General features: G+C 41.1%; 1 protein-coding gene across 1 annotated transcript in view; it reads left to right on the top strand.

The window, feature by feature from the left end:
• Positions 1-13,358, top strand: part of LOC126480768 (dynein regulatory complex subunit 7) — a 441,023-nt gene extending 427,665 nt beyond the window's left edge. The window contains exon 12 of the mRNA XM_050104064.1: positions 12,192-13,358. Within this exon, the coding sequence (XP_049960021.1) occupies positions 12,192-12,416 (225 nt within the window). The 3' untranslated portion in view covers positions 12,417-13,358. The remainder of the gene's footprint in view (positions 1-12,191) is intronic.
• The last annotated feature ends 3,973 nt before the right edge of the window (positions 13,359-17,331 follow it).

Genomic DNA, 17,331 nt, shown 5'->3' with positions numbered 1-17,331 from the left:
TCAGTCTGTTCATAAAATTCGTTATTGAATAAAAAATATGTCAAGGTCAAAACATGTTCAAAAAAAGCTGAAATCTCTTTATTGACACTTTTTCCAATGAGAAACAATGATTTCGAAAGAGGAACCTTTGTGAACAACGACACTACATTGAAACTGACTCACATATCAGAATTGCCCAGTTTGAGTGATTTCAGTTTGCCAATGAAGTCCACAGAGTTACATATATGATGAGCGCATTTTCCCACCAGAGGCCTTAATAATGATGTTAAGCGTTTGGCACAATCATAGGTTGGAGAACCGATGTTACTCACAATCAGACGCAGAGGAACACCATTCTTGTGGATCTTTGGAAATCCATAAAGCCTTGGAGTCACCGCACCACTTGGTTTCAACAGAAATGAAGCAGTCTTCCTAACCTCCTGGATGGTCGGGTCTTTACTGATCCTCTGGTATGTGCTGACACTCAGTAACTGTTCATTTTATGATGATAATCATCACGAGACATTAAAACAGTGGCAATCTCCATATCAGCTAGAAGAACCACCGTCACGGTATCCTTGCAAAGTTTATGTAGTGCAGCCCTCTTGGCAACAGATATGTTACTCCTTTGTGGGCAAGCCTTCATAACTGCTCGACGTGTTTCGCGTCTTATTTCTTGTGCTGATTCTGTAGAAAGAGGACAAACAGCTTCTTCAGCGGCACTGATGAAAGCTGGTATTGGCAAAACCTTTGGCATGGGTGTAAAGTTCAATCCTTGATCTAAAACCATCATCGTAGCGTCATCCAAATCTTTATCCATCATATTAATGACGGAGTGTCGAATAACAGTTTCTTGCTGCGATTATGTCTCCAGCTGGCTACTCTTTGTCATCTGTCTCAATGTGGTTACCTCACAAACCCAGTCTGACTTGGTCCATGTTATACCATCCATCCAGTTCCATGAATTGTAGGGTAACTCCACAGATATCTTAAGAGTTGTTCTGAAACCAGGTCCAATTTTTGGCAGGTAAAACGGATCCTCTCCTTAGCAATAGCAGCACCAGCTTTCCTTAAAATCTCATTCATGGCAGTTGACTTTATAAAATGTACTAACCTGGCAAACTTTGGAACTAAGCCATGGTCACAGCATCTTAATAATAAACTTACAGAGCTCAGTAGCCTCGCTCTCAAGTGTCTTAACTTATCCCATCAGCGAACACCTAAAACCATCTCCTACCTGAAGAGGCACTTGATGTGCATCTTCATATTTTCACAGTGCAAATACTGATCCATAAAATTTTGGGTGTGCAGCTGCATAAATTTGACTTCTTCTTCAAATATTTTGGCTGAAAACCGTCCAGTCATCTTCAGAGTGAGCCGAGGTGACTGACGCTCCAGCACTTGCTGCATCCTTTTAAAGCTATGGACCACCACTGCGCATGCGGCCACAGATACACAAGGTGCCAGAGACATTAATCGGCAGCAAAGACATATGGCATAAGCATGGAAATAGATCTATGGCTGCGCAGTCGATCCACACAGTGATACCGATGTATCACTACAAGCTGTACTGTCGCGACGCCTGGCGCCTTATGTATCTGTGGCCGCATGATATATTCTAGTTCCCCAAATGGTGAAACTTGCATAGTCAATACAAACACAATTTTTCAGTGGACTTGACCATTGTGTTTAGCTTCTTGTACTGATATGGCTTTCAGTAAAGTGTATAAGAATAAATGGACTCAATGTGATTGTACAATGACACCCAATTTACAACTGTTGGAAACTGCACCATGGATCTGCTACTTATTTCATTATTCAGATGTTTTCAATTTTTATCCCCATTACATTGCCCCGTAACCAAATAGATGAAAAATTCTTGGCATTTGCTAAACACCTGGACTTCACTTATACTAATTTCTGTCAGATTCTTTATCTCATATTTCTGTCACCTCAGTTCTTTGTTCCCTTTGGGGTTATGAATCCTTATTTAAAAAATCTTGCAATTGCTTTGTTACTTTGAGGGCTGATTTTATAAAGCATTTGACAGATTAACACAGAAAATGATCTTAGATCAAGCTTAACTGGGAAATATGTGTTGTATAAATATTGATCCCAGATTGTATCACAGTGAAGTAGGATCAAATTTGACTGGCAAAAATTTGCGGATCAAAGTCAGGTTCAAATGTAATCGTCAATTTACAATGTAGTGACATTACAAAACAATGCTTCTGATGTTACTAACACATATTTGTGTGTTATTAACACATATTTGTGTGCTATTAACACACTCCCACCCTGCCATAGCTTGATTTTTTTTTCTCGATCTATAAGGTTAGGTTAACTGAATTATCAGCTATGTATGTAATGAGTGCGGATAACAATTTATCTCATAACAATTCATGGAGACATGTCACAATTTATATGATTAGTTTTGAGACATTTTATAGACACTCAGCAGCAGAGTAAGAAAGGAAAATTCAGAATATTTGCAGTGAACAATCACGTATGCTGATACTGACAACAGCCAATAATAACTGTCTTGGCTCTAGTAGCAGTAACTATACGAGCATATTGATTTTTGAACTATAGAAAAGTAACTAAACTGCTATGGCAACTGCATGAGCACTCATGAAAAAGGACATGTAACCAAATATATGTATCATAAACTGGGAAAACTTTGCCAAGCAGGACAACTTTGCCAGTTTTTGAATAAGATTATATTTGGCACCGAATGAAGTTCCTTCATCACCCCATAGAAGCGCCAGTGCTTTCATTGCACAGGGTAAACTATGAACAACAGATCTTGGACACATTTTATGTTTATTTACAGTGTAGGAAAAGACAGATTGCTGCTTACCATAAAGGAGACATGTTAATTTATGGACAGGCACAATTAAAAGACATTTACATGAAGCTTTCAGCCACAGCCTTCATCAGCAAAAGAGAGAGACACACCATTCAGACACACAGGCAAGCTCACTTCACAAACACATGACTGCCAACTCCAGCACCTCAGGCCGGAATGCAACTATCACGTGGGATGCAAGCAGCAATCTGGAGGGGGTGGGGGAAGGAGGAGGGGAAGGGATAGTAGCGTACGGGCGGGGAAAGAGATGAATACTGTCTGTTGGAATGTGCAGGTACTAGACTGCCAGCAGGTGCAGTGTCAGGAGGTTGTGGGGCAGGGAGGTGGGGAAAAAAAGGAGCACAAAAGGAGAAAAGTGGGGAAAGACATGTGGACGCATTGGCAGAGGGCTGCAAATAAACAGGGTGGGAGATGAGAATGAGGAGGAGATGACAGAACAGAGGGGTGGAAACTGTTGGGTGGAGGGTGTGGGAACAGTAGTTACCATAGGTTGTGGCCACGATAATTACAGGAGTGGAGAATGTGTTGTATAGATAACTCCCATCTGTGCACTTCAGAAGAACTAGTGGTGGACGGAAGGATCCAGATGGCTCGGGTAGTGAAACAGCCGTTAAACTCAAGTCTGTTATGTTCAGTTGCATGCTGTGTCATAGGGTGGTGTACTTTGCTCTTGGCCACAGTTAGCCAGAGGCCATTCATTCAGGTAAGATGGTTGGTAGTCATACCAATATAAAAAGCTGCGCAATGATTGCAACAGAGCCGGTAAATGAGATGGCTGCTTTGACAGGTGGCCCGGCATCTGATAGGGTAGGATACACCTGTGACAGGGCTAGAATAGGAAGTGCTGGGTGGACTGGGCAGGTTTTGCACCTGGGTCTTCCACAGGGACATGATCCTTGTGGCAAGGGATTGGGAGTTGCATGGGGATGGACTAGGATGTTGTGGAGGCTGGGCAATGGAACACCAATTTAGGATAGGTGGGAAGTATTTTGGGTAGGATGTCCCACATTTCAGGGCATGATGATAAGTAATCAAAGCTCTGGTGAAGGTTGTGTTCTGTTGTTCCAGTCCGGGGTGGTGCTGGGTGATGAAGTGGACACTCCTTTGTGATGGTTCTTGGGAGTGGCGAGAGGATTGGGGATGTGAGGGGAAATGGCATGTGACATCTGTTTGCAGATTACTGGGGGATACTGCCTGTCTGTGAAAGCCTTCTTGAGACGCTCAGCAGACTGAGCAATGGAGTTTTTGTAACTGCGGATACGCTGTCCCTGGGTGGCCAGGCTGTGTGGAAGGGATCTTTTGGTGCGAAAGGGATGATAGCTGTCAAAATGCAAGTACTGTTGATGGTTGGTGCGTTTAATGTGGACAGAGGTGTGGATGGTGCCATCAGAGAGGAGATGGTCAACATCTAGGAATGTGACATGCTGGGTTGAGGAGGACAAGTTGATGTGCTTCACATGTGTTTGAGTGGTGTGGGTCTCTCTTTTACTGATGAAGGCTGTGGCCAAAAGCTTTATATACATGTCTTTTAATTGTGCCTGTCTGCAATTTACTTGTCCTCTTTATGGTAAATAGCAATCTGTATTTTCTTACATTATTGATATTCCTACCTGGAGTTTCCATTGTTTGATTTTATGATTATTTACTATTTATTGGTCTTTGTTAGTGCTTTTTCTTTTGGCTTGTGGAACACATGTTTCTGTAGTCTACAAAAGTGTCTCACCTTGCCCACTCATTGTGAAGTAAGTGAAAACTATTTCTTTTGTTCAATGCAGTATATATTTATGTTTCAGAATCACTCTTAGAAATAAACTTGTGTGGTGTATGTAATACAATAATATAACTTGGCAATGCTGCATCAGGAAGATTGGTAAAAACTGGACAACTTTGCCAATCTAGAATTTTACCTTTTTCTTGGCTCTTTTGCACTTCTTTTGAATCAAGCATTTTTGGTCTCTGTGAAGGACATTAAAATGCCAGTGCTCATTAGAATCAAACTGGGAGCACACAGGTATCAAAATTGTCAACCACTGGTGAACATTATGAAATGAATGTCAGAATGGCCCAGGAGCTTACACAAATAAAGCTTGCAACGTTTGTTGTGGTAAAATTCTCGACAAAATAAAGAGTGCCAAGCATTTTCTTGGTTAACTGTCCTGAGACGCCATGACCGGCCTCATTTGAACTCTTCTGTTGGGAGAGTTAATTTGGAGTTGGAACGGCTGCTTGGGTCGGGTGCGGGGGCTCATATTGGTGTGGTTCGTGTTGATTCTCTCAGTAGGTGGGACAATACCAGGCACGGCCTACATCTCAGCAGGAAAGGGTAGGGTAAACTGGCTGGGGTAATAGCAGGAAATTTAAGGGGGGGGGGGGGGTGGAGGCACTGCCATGAATGGTAAAATACCAGTGGTTACAGGTGTTGGAGCAGCACCTTTTTTAGGATAGGTAAGACAGAAAGATGTCAAGTTCTACGAGAGGTCAGGATTGAAACAAATCTTCAGTTTAGGAAAGAAATTAAACAGCACAATTCTAGCACATTGGATAACAATCACAGCTGTCAATTATAAATTTTCACCAATCACCAGAAATTTTATCTCCACCAAGTTGTATCTCAGTCCTAGGTAATTGCATTGATGAATTAAAGTCACCCAACCCAGTTGACATAATCTGCCTCTCTGAACACCATGTGACCACTGGTATAGGAACTAGGCCTAAGCACAATGAGAAACTCAGACAGGAGAGTACTGCAAATGTTAGAATAAGGAAAGGTTATCATAAAAGTACAATTAAAAATAAGTATATTTCATCAAAATATTGGGAGTTTAAAGAATAAAGTAGATGAGCTTCTGGTTTGTTTAGAAGATTTAGAAGCTGAGAATGAAATAGATATACTATGCCTGTCTGAGCATCACATTGTTACTGATATGGATAAGGTAAATGTAAGTGGATATAAGCTCTCTGCACATGTAATGACAGAAAATATGGAGAAAGGAAGAGTTGCCATATATGTCAAAAGTTATCATTGTGCAAAAAGCATAGAAACAAAAAAGTTTTGTGTAGAGAAACATATAGAAGCATGTGCCTGTGAACTTAAATTAAATAAAGGCACATTTATAATTGTAACTGTATATAGGTCCCCATCAGGAAATTTTCATCTATTTCTGAAAAATTTGAACTCCTTGTTGTGCTATCTGTCAGACAGGGGGAAGCAAATTATTATTTGTGGGGACTTCAATGTAGATTCTCTGAAAGAGGGTAATAGGAAAAATGACCTTGAAGTATTACTCGGTTCTTTCAATTTGACACCTGTTAATTGATTTTCCTACTCGGGTGGTAAAGGTTAGCAGCTCACTGATAGATAACTTCTTTATAGACCAAGATAAGTTTAACCAGATAAATGCTCAGCCTGTTGAGAATGGTCTTTCTGACCATGGTGCACAGCTACTTACAATATATGACATAGCTCCATTCAGCACTACTAAACAGTCCTCCGAAGTAGTACGTTCAGTCAACAATTTAACAATTGCAAATTTAAGGGAAAGCCTACAGCAGTTAGACTGGGATGAGATGTACTGTGAACCTGATGCCAATTTAAAATATAATTTATTTCATGACACTTTTGTAAATGCATTTGAAAACTGCTTCCCCAAGAAAATAGTTAAATATACTCGTAAGAAACCATGTAACAAACCATGGCTTACTAAGTGTATAAAAATATCTTGTAACCAGAAAAGGGAAATGTATCTGACAGCAAGAAAGAGTAGTGACCCAGAAACTATCAAACACTGTAAAAACTATGTGCTGTATTACGAAAATTTATCAAAAAATCCAGAACTATGTGTATCATGTCTGAAATCAGCAACTCTGATAATAAAATTAAAACAATTTGGAATATTATTAAAAGAGAAACAGGTCAACCAAGAGCACAGGAAGACAGTATTACCATCAAATTGAATGAAAACTTTACAAACAAAAAGTCAAAAGTTGAAAATATTTTTAATAATCATTTTCTAAATGTTGTGGATATAGTAGGATCCAGGTGTTCATTAGAAGATGCTAGGCAGTTAATGGAAGAGGCCATACCTATGCAATTTGATACAATTGAAATCTCACCCACTTCTCCCTCTGAAATTAGGAAAATAATAAACTTGCTTAAAAGCAAAAACTCACATGGAATTGATGGCATTTCCAGCAAAATACTAAAAGCTTGTTCTCAACAGATAAGTAAGATTCTTAGCCACCTGTGTAACAGCTCTCTGGAACAGGGCATTTTCCCTGATAGACTGAAATATGCTATTGTTATACGTTTGCATAAAAAAGGGGATAGATCTGATGTCAACAATTACCGTCCAATCTCCCTTCTAACAGCTTTATCCAAAATTTTTGAGAAAGTAATGTATTCAAGAGTAGCTCCACATATCTGTAAATATGAAGTACTAACAAAATGTCAGTTTGGTTTCCAGAAAGGTTTTTCAACAGAAAATGCCATATATGCTTTCATGAATCAAATTTTGAATGATCTGAATAACTGAACACCACCAATTGGGATTTTTTGTGATCTCTCAAAGGCTTTTGATTGTGTAAATCATGAAATTCTGCTAGACAAGCTCAAGTATTGTGGCATGAGTGGGACAGTGCACAAATGGTTTAATTCGTACCTAACTGGAAGAGTGCGGAAAGTTGAAATAAGCAGTTCTCATAATATGCAAAGATCAGCACATTCCTCAAACTGGGGAACTATCAAGAATGGGGTTCCACAAGGGTCAGTGTTAGGTCCTTTGTTGTTCTTAATATATATTAATAACTTGCCATTCTATATTCATGAAGAGCAAAGTTAGTTCTCTTTTACTGATGATACATGTATAGTAATCACACCTGACAAATAATAATTAACTGATGAACCGTACAATAAATGGTATGATGCCATTAATAAATATAGACCTTAATCAGAAGCATATAGCTAAGGTCGAATATTCAAAATTTTTAGGTGTGTCCATTGATGAGAGATTAAATTGGAAGAAACACATTGATGATCTGCTGAAACGTTTGAGTTCAGCTGCTTATGCAATAAGGGTCATTGCAAATTTTGGTGATAAGCATCTTAGTAAATTAACTTACTACGCCTATTTTCACTCATTGCTTGCATATGGCATCATATTTTGGGGTAATTCATCACTGAGGAATAAAGTATTTATTGCACAAAAGCGTGTAATCAGAATAATAGCTGGAGTCCACCCAAGATCGTCCTGCAGACATTTATTTAAGTATCTAGGGATATTCACAGTAGCTTCTCAGTATATATACTCTCTTATGAAATTTGTTATTAACAACCAAACCCAATTCAAAAGTAATAGCAGTGTCCATAACTACAATACTAGGAGAAAGGATGATCTTCAATATTCAAGATTAAATCTAACTTTGGCACAGAAAGGGGTGAATAATACTGCCACTAAAGTCTTTGGTCACTTACCAAATACACTCCTGGAAATTGAAATAAGAACACCGTGAATTCATTGTCCCAGGAAGGGGAAACTTTATTGACACATTCCTGGGGTCAGATACATCACATGATCACACTGACAGAACCACAGGCACATAGACACAGGCAACAGAGCATGCACAATGTCGGCACTAGTACAGTGTATATCCACCTTTCGCAGCAATGCAGGCTGCTATTCTCCCATGGAGACGATCGTAGAGATGCTGGATGTAGTCCTGTGGAACGGCTTGCCATGCCATTTCCACCTGGCGCCTCAGTTGGACCAGCGTTCGTGCTGGACGTGCAGACCGCGTGAGACGACGCTTCATCCAGTCCCAAACATGCTCAATGGGGGACAGATCCGGAGATCTTGCTGGCCAGGGTAGTTGACTTACACCTTCTAGAGCACGTTGGGTGGCACGGGATACATGCGGACGTGCATTGTCCTGTTGGAACAGCAAGTTCCCTTGCCGGTCTAGGAATGGTAGAACCATGGGTTCGATGACGGTTTGGATGTACCGTGCACTATTCAGTGTCCCCTCGACGATCACCAGTGGTGTACGGCCAGTGTAGGAGATCGCTCCCCACACCATGATGCCGGGTGTTGGCCCTGTGTGCCTCGGTCGTATGCAGTCCTGATTGTGGCGCTCACCTGCACGGTGCCAAACACGCATACGACCATCATTGGCACCAAGGCAGAAGCGACTCTCATCGCTGAAGATGACACGTCTCCATTCGTCCCTCCATTCACGCCTGTCGCGACACCACTGGAGGCGGGCTGCACGATGTTGGGGCGTGAGCGGAAGACGGCCTAACGGTGTGCGGGACCGTAGCCCAGCTTCATGGAGACGGTTGCGAATGGTCCTCGCCGATACCCCAGGAGCAACAGTGTCCCTAATTTGCTGGGAAGTGGCGGTGCGGTCCCCTACGGCACTGCGTAGGATCCTACGGTCTTGGCGTGCATCCGTGCGTCGCTGCGGTCCGGTCCCTGGTCGACGGGCACGTGCACCTTCCGCCGACCACTGGCGACAACATCGATGTACTGTGGAGACCTCACGCCCCACGTGTTGAGCAATTCGGCGGTACGTCCACCCGGCCTCCCACATGCCCACTATACGCCCTCGCTCAAAGTCCGTCAACTGCACATACGGTTCACGTCCACGCTGTCGCGGCATGCTACCAGTGTTAAAGACTGCGATGGAGCTCCGTATGCCACGGCAAACTGGCTGACACTGACGGCGGCGGTGCACAAATGCTGCGCAGCTAGCGCCATTTGACGGCCAACACCGCGGTTCCTGGTGTGTCCGCTGTGCCGTGCGTGTGATCATTGCTTGTACAGCCCTCTCGCAGTGTCCGGAGCAAGTATGGTGGGTCTGACACACCGGTGTCAATGTGTTCTTTTTTCCATTTCCAGGAGTGTAGTATCAAGAGTCTGACAGATAACCAACAAGTATTTAAGAAGAAATTAAAAGAATTTCTGAATGACAACTCCTTCTACTCCATAGAGGAATTTTTTGATATAAATTAAGAAAAAAAGAAAAAAACCAAACAAAAAAATTAAAAAAAAAAAATAAAAATAAATAAATAAGTTGTTATATTAACTTACTTATGTTGTTAAATTAACTTAATTATGTCATGTACTGGAAAATTTGACTCGCCCCACATCATTACGAAATATCGTATTCATGATCCATGGAACTAGTATTAATCTAATCTAATCTACATAACTCTTTCCATTTTCTGAGCATACAGGGCCACTGTGGTGGACAGCTTTCTATGTGCAAGAATCTCACACAAAGTGAATTACAGTATACTGTTTCCTTTTGTTTATTTTGCAGATATCTGAGTATTCTGATGTGTCTGCTGAGGATGATAAAGGACAAATTCACTCTCGAAATTAAGTGATAAATCATTTATGCTTGGGAGAAAAAAATCTGTGCAGCTGTTAGAACTAAGGTTGAGGCAGCATGAATCTGCTGAAACCACAAAAAGAAACCAGCCAATGACTCCACTGTGCATACTATCTTTAATATGAAGATTTTACACTACAGGAAGCTTTCAGATTATGGTTGACAATTTGTTCAAACGGATTTAGCAACAGCTTGCAGAATTGTCCTGATAGTATCAGGCTACATTGTCCGACTGAAGAAAGAGTTCAACAAATACCTACAGAAGAAACACATTTTCCTGGTATTTTAGGTACTGTGGACTGTACCCATGCCTCCATCATATCTCTGGTGGCAAAAGCACAGAGATATTTAATAATCATCACTGATGGTTTTTGTTAAACGTACAAGCAATCTCAGTCATTAAGATTAATCAGAGCATATGAAAATGCATAAAAACACCGCACATAACTTTGGGATGAAATAAAGTCCGAAACCAACAGAAAACAATGCTAATGGGCCTTACAATACTGTGTATCTGTGATGTACAATTAATACTTGCATTTGATGCGTGATCATCAAGACAATGGCAGATTTCTATGCTGTTGCCAAGAATATTTCTTGCTATCTTAGACCAACAATGAACCTCCCTTGGTGGATCCACATTTAATGTTATACAATGGAGCTAATGTCAAAATTGATCTCCAGTCATCAGTGTTTATACAACTGCATATTAGTTGCCATCTTTTACTTACCACTGCTGGGATCTTAGTGTTAGTAGTACAGATATAAATCCTCAGATTCTAACCAATATATTAACAGTGATATGCTGAAACAATCACAATAATACCTAGCAAACCTCACTAACTGTCACAGTGATTTGGTTTGTATGAACAACATACGATGCTGTGAGACAGTTGGAATTGTTTGTAATTTGAAATTTATGTTGTAAGAAATGCTTTCTTTGCTTAACTTATGTGTGTTGTCCAATCATTCATTTTTGTCATTGGCACAGTGTATGATACTGCTTACAAAACAAGTTTCTGGTTTTTAATACGAGCAACTGAATGAAATGTTCCAGGATGTTCATTTCATTTTTCCAAATTTTATTACTAATCTTGCCACATATTCCAAAACATAGCACTTTACACCACCATGACTTTCCTCATGACTGTGGTGTTTATGTCCTTTAGTCATGATCTGAAACTAAATCCTTTCCATCTGTACATTTTTTCTTTACCTTTACCTGTCACTCATTTCCTCTTGAGGGAAAACAAAAAAATCTGAAGTACAAAAGCTTGATATTTATGTCTGTTTGCTCTATTACTGTTTCTTCAGCCCTGCAGCAGCTGCATCTAAAACGTATGTGATCCTCTCTTCTGTCTCATAATGGCAGCCTCAACTATGTAGGAAAAAACAGATTGCTACTTACCATAAAGAAGACACATTAAGTTGCAGAAAGGTAAAATTAAAAGACACTTACACAAAGCTTTTGGCCACAGCCTTCATCAGCAAAAGAGAAACACATGCAATTCCAACATACAAGCAAGCACACCTCATGCACACATGACTGCCAACTCGAGCATTTCATGTGTGCATGAGGTGTGCTTGCTTGTATGTTGGAATTGCATGTGTTTCTCTTTTGCTGATGAAGGCTGTGGCCAAAAGCTTTGTGTAAGTGTCTTTTAATTGTACCTTTCTGCAACTTAATGTGTCTTCTTTATGGTAAGTAGCAATCTGTTTTTTCCTACATTGTTGATATTCCTACCTGGAGTTTCCATTTTTTGGTAATACCAGTCTCTTCATTTCTTTCCATGGTAATAGCAAAAGATTATACTATCAGGCTTGCAGTGCTACTTAGAATATTAATTACACTATTAACACTATTTTACATCAAAAATAATTTCTGAATCACTTGTTCGTTAAAACTGTTCATGCATGCCATGTTTATGGTGAACTATTTTTCTTTCCACTCCAGGGATCTCAGGCATTACAGGCAAAATCAGTATGGATGGAAGAAGAAAGGGACAGTGTGACTGCAGGAGAGGAAGAAGAATATTTAGAATCTGTAAATGAAACAAAGTTTCACTTACACACATTGGAAATTCGTCTTAATCGTCACCGTGAAAATGCCCCTCTCAGATATCTCCAAATGGAAAGTTACCTCCGTGGAGATAAACGTTTAGCAGTGCTTCACTCTTAACTGTAAAAGAACAATTTTAGTACTTCAATCTTAACTAAATTTCTGTAAAATAGCAATCTTAGACACAATAAAGTCACTCATTTTTCATTCTTAATTACAGCAGTCCATAGTATTAAAGCATGAGTGAATAAAATATTATGTTACAGTTGGGAAAGCGTTATTCATCTAGTTGAATTCAACAGAAAAATTTGTATTACGTATGTGATTTTAAGCAGTCGCTGTTACTGATGTATACTGGCATGATAACATAGGAAAGAATGGGCCTATGCAATGCACAGCAGTCCTACACAGCAGTGCACTGCATAAAGTTCTTATACACATTATGGGGATTGAGTTAGTCCTTTGGATGTATCTAAATTTGACACCAGAAGAACCTGCAGTCCTACAAATTTGGGGTCAGAGGCTGTGATTACTGACATCCTACAAATTCGGCATCAGGACCACTGACATCAGCTACTGCCACCATCAGAGAGCCACAACTGTATGTCAGCAGCCATCAACATCTGCCCATCACACAGTGCAGTAAGTGATCAATTTTAGTTGGCCTGTTTTCTGTTTTCTTTCATGTCATGGGGTCATGTTGACTTGGAAGAATCTACATAGGACATTGTGTAGGCCACAAGAACCTGCAGACCTTTCATAGTTCCAGGATAACTGTATGCACCAGAATAACTGAATGCAGACCTTTCATAGTCCCAGGATAACTGTGTGGAAGAGTGGTGCCAGCATTGTAATTTGTAAGGGCTTGTATTACTGTGTACTAAGGCACTGCCAAACCCCTATTTTACATTATTGTGTGGTCCAGACTAGAATAACAGAAAATTGAGGAAAATGTGGAATCGAGGAAAATGTTAAAACCTCCAAAATTGGAGAAAAAACATATGTAACTGACATATATGATTAAAAATATAATCTTCATTAATACATTGTGTAAAATCTGCGTAAGTGAAGGAAATTAAATGTATTGTACAATGTTTATACAATAATTTGTCGTAATGAATTTCAACCATTCCTAAGGAATCACACATATGTAACAGCAAGTAAAAACTTGTCAATAAATTGAAATTGGTATCCAGATACAAGGTAATCGAGCTATTTTCCTATATGCAACGACCACAAATTATACATAAAACACACAGTATTGAGACCTCTTTCCTTTGTGTTCACTCAGAAAAAAAGCAAAAATAGATGTGTAACCTCCCCCTCACTTATCGACCTTAATGACAGAGAAAAATTAAACCGCGTGTACCTAACGGAAATTTGGGAAAAGCAATTGTCACTGAAGTTAATCTGTTGGTAAAGAGGGATGAAGGGTTACATCTAAATGAAAGGAAAAATGCAAATGAAATTGGTGGAAATTAATTTTGAAAAACGGTAAAGTTAATAAAGAAAGTAAATGTGCGGTCATTACATTAACAATTAACTGACGTTAATTAGATATTTGAGATTTGTGGAAAATTACAGTCACCAGTCCTATGGAGAACTACTATAATAACTGAAAAAGAAAGGTTAATGCACATTTAACAAGCACTCGAAGCGTGGCAACTGAAGGTTGACACGTGTTGTGTGAAAACTGAATGTTTGTCAGAAATAATAAATTTCGCTACACTCTGACTTAATTTAGCAAAAGAAATAATAATAGTGACTGAAATTAATAGTGAACTTTGTTTCTAAGCACTACGAAATAAAATAAAATAAGGTTAGTCTTGGGCTACCTCAAAAATCATCTCGAAAGCAACTTGAATCTATGCAATTTAGAAATAAGAGATTTAACTTTGAACTTGAATTGAATGATTTTGAACAATTAACAGTAGTAAAATTTAGTGTTTACCAAGCTGAGCTGCAGTCACAGGTAAGCTAAAATATGGTAACAAAACTCGCACTCTTAATTTGTGCTCGTGTAATCTAAATATAGTTCTGTTTGGTTATTGCAGCCAGCTATGAATACTTTAACTGAACTTTGAAATTAATAAGATTCCATTTCACTGCTTTACTTTAATGCTGGCGTTTGAATTTCAAAGACACTCGCGTTCATTTCGGAAAAGGAAGGGATCCTGCTTGGTAATGCAATTGGGACAATCAGCAACAAAGGTTCATGCTAAATTGCTGTATTTTAGTGATGCAAATGGAACAGTTTGAAAAGCTGAGGTCTGCCATACAGTTCTAAAACTTTACGTGCTTTCAGTCTTCCTTGTCGGTTGATTGAAGGTTTGAAGTCGTCGATCGAGGTGGTGGCGACAATCACTTATTGTCAGCCGTCGCTGTTGCAGAAGCTGGATGTTGGCGCGCCTTCTTGTTGACACGGTTACTAGGCGAAATGGACTCTTGATGTGTGCCAGCTAATGTTTCCCATCTGCGACGCCATGCCAGAAACTATCATAACAAGTTGACCGCAATTACATGCTGCCAAACCCCGAAAGTGCGGCAACTCGCGGGAGCGTCACTCAACACACTTGCTCCACCGCCCTACTCCAGCCAGACTCTGCTCTGCCCACGCTCCACGAGGCAGAGTTAACACTACCCAAGATCCTAAACACTTTGGTTCTCCTCATAACCTATCGATGTAATCGTTCGATAGCATAGTTTTCCCTAGGCAAGACCCAGCGTAAATATACAAATAATATTTACAAAACAAACCAATTATACATTGACATATATATATAATAGAGGGAAACATTCCACGTAGGAAAAATATATCTAAAAACAAAGATGATGTGACTTACCAAATGAAAGTGCTGGCAGGTCGACAGACACACAAACAAACACAAACATACACACAAAATTCAAGCTTTCGCAACAAACTGTTGCCTCATCAGGAAAGAGGGAAGGAGAGGGAAAGACGAAAGGATGTGGGTTTTAAGGGAGAGGGTAAGGAGTCATTCCAACCCCAGGAGCGGAAATGCCTTACCCTAAGGTAAGTCTTTCCGCTCCCGGGATTGGAATGACTCCAATCCCGGGAGCGGAAATGCCTTACCCTAAGGTAAGTCTTTCCGCTCCCGGGATTGGAATGACTCCTTACCCTCTCCCTTAAAACCCACATCCTTTCGTCTTTCCCTCTCCTTCCCTCTTTCCTGATGAGGCAACAGTTTGTTGCGAAAGCTTGAATTTTGTGTGTATGTTTGTGTTTGTTTGTGTGTCTGTCGACCTGCCAGCACTTTCATTTGGTAAGTCACATCATCTTTGTTTATATACACACACACACACACACACACACACACACACACACACACACACACACAAAAATCGTAAAACAATTACAATACATAAAGACACAAATGTCATATCTTCAGGTAACAAAATAAGAAAAAAATTTGTAGTACAATGGAAATAGGAGGATACGCATTTCCGGCGTTACAGATGCACTTAGTGAATCAAACTGGAAAACTGTGAAAGGTATCAGTATCTAACATGTGGATGTGTGTTTGGCCAGTCCAGGAATATTTTGGGATACTGGTTTAAAAAATTTATGTTGCCTACCTTTCAAAACCAAGGCAGTTCTGTCCAGTTAAAGCTGCTGACAAGAGATGCCTTGAGCCCTATGCTGAAACTGCTAGCGAATACATGCCATCAGTTTCAGCCAATAGCGTGCGTGGCATACAGGTCACATGTGTGGATGCTGGAGGATTCTGCAGTGCAGAACGTAGTTGCCTCTCTCTCGTGTTCCAGACCTCAGGCAGAACAGACATCTTTTTGGGAGGCAGAACCTCTGGCTCTGCGTTCAATTACCTGTCACCCACATCAATTAACATGAACTGCCTCCCCTTCCATTGCCCACTTCAATTAGTTGTCCAACCTCCTAGACTGGCCTAAACCTGATAATTTCCAACCCTAGGTGCACCCATTGTATACCGTCTATTGAAATATATTCTCTTCATTTTACCTAATTTCCTGTTCTGTCATTAACTGTAGCCCTGGATGCCCACTCACAAGTCCTGACTGCTCGACCTCCTGTACTCTGTCGTAATAGGTTGGATGCAACAACCTTCTTCCCCCTTCCCTGCCCCTGTACATTGGTGTCAGTATCGCAGTTCATTCCCCATTCGGTCTATAGGGTGGCTGTTTACTTTTGGTTCATGTTTGATGTTGTGTGGGCGCTCAGTATTCACTGCTGTTATTCTCCTCTTACGAGCTGGGCCTGGTTGCTGCAGCGGGTTGGTTACGATGCTTTGCCAGATGCTGCATGCGCACATACCAGCGCCTGGGGCAGTGCCTCTTGCAGCATGCTGCACCAACATGTGCGCACTGAGTTCAGCAAACTGCCTCACAGCACATGCGCATACTGCGTGCGCTCTGGCCCAGTTTGATGGTCACAGAAGGTCCAGCTTCTCCGTCACCACCAGGTAACTCTGAGAGGGCAGAAGCATGAAAGGAAAACATGCAATGCATCCTTGCTGCTGCCATGGCCCACCAAGTGCACAGGCGTGCTGTTCGGCTGATCGTGGTTGGCACGGCTTCCATTCCGCTGCCGCTGCCCACCTGCCACTGTCGTCGCCCATCTCCGTCACCACTGATGTCGCCCGTTTGCTGAGTGCAGTGTGGTAGGCCACGAAGGCCTTGCCGCCACGCACCGACCAAGTTGTCCGCATCGCTGGCTCTGCTGTCGTCACCTCGCTGCGAGACCCACCTGCTGCCGCGCCGCTGTCCCACATTCACCGCTGGTCAGCTCCTTGCTGCCATCGTGTTAGGGTCCTGGCATCGATGCCCGGGCTGCGTACTTTCGCCGTTGTGCAGTCAGCTGCCCTGCCGCCCATGCCACTGCTATGCGAGTGCCGTGTACGTACGGCCCTCAGATGCTGCCCCAGTGTCACTGCTGCTACTGTGTGTCACGACGCGACAACTGTCTGGCAATTGTAGATATGTACTGTGGCATGCAGACATTTGAACTTTTAAATTTTTGTGAGTGTAGTTATTGGGA

This window comes from Schistocerca serialis, chromosome 5, assembly GCF_023864345.2.
Source record: "Schistocerca serialis cubense isolate TAMUIC-IGC-003099 chromosome 5, iqSchSeri2.2, whole genome shotgun sequence".
Taxonomy (NCBI): Eukaryota; Metazoa; Arthropoda; class Insecta; order Orthoptera; family Acrididae; genus Schistocerca; species Schistocerca serialis.
Note: the sequence above shows the minus strand (reverse complement) of the source record. Positions and strands in the feature narration are given on the sequence as shown.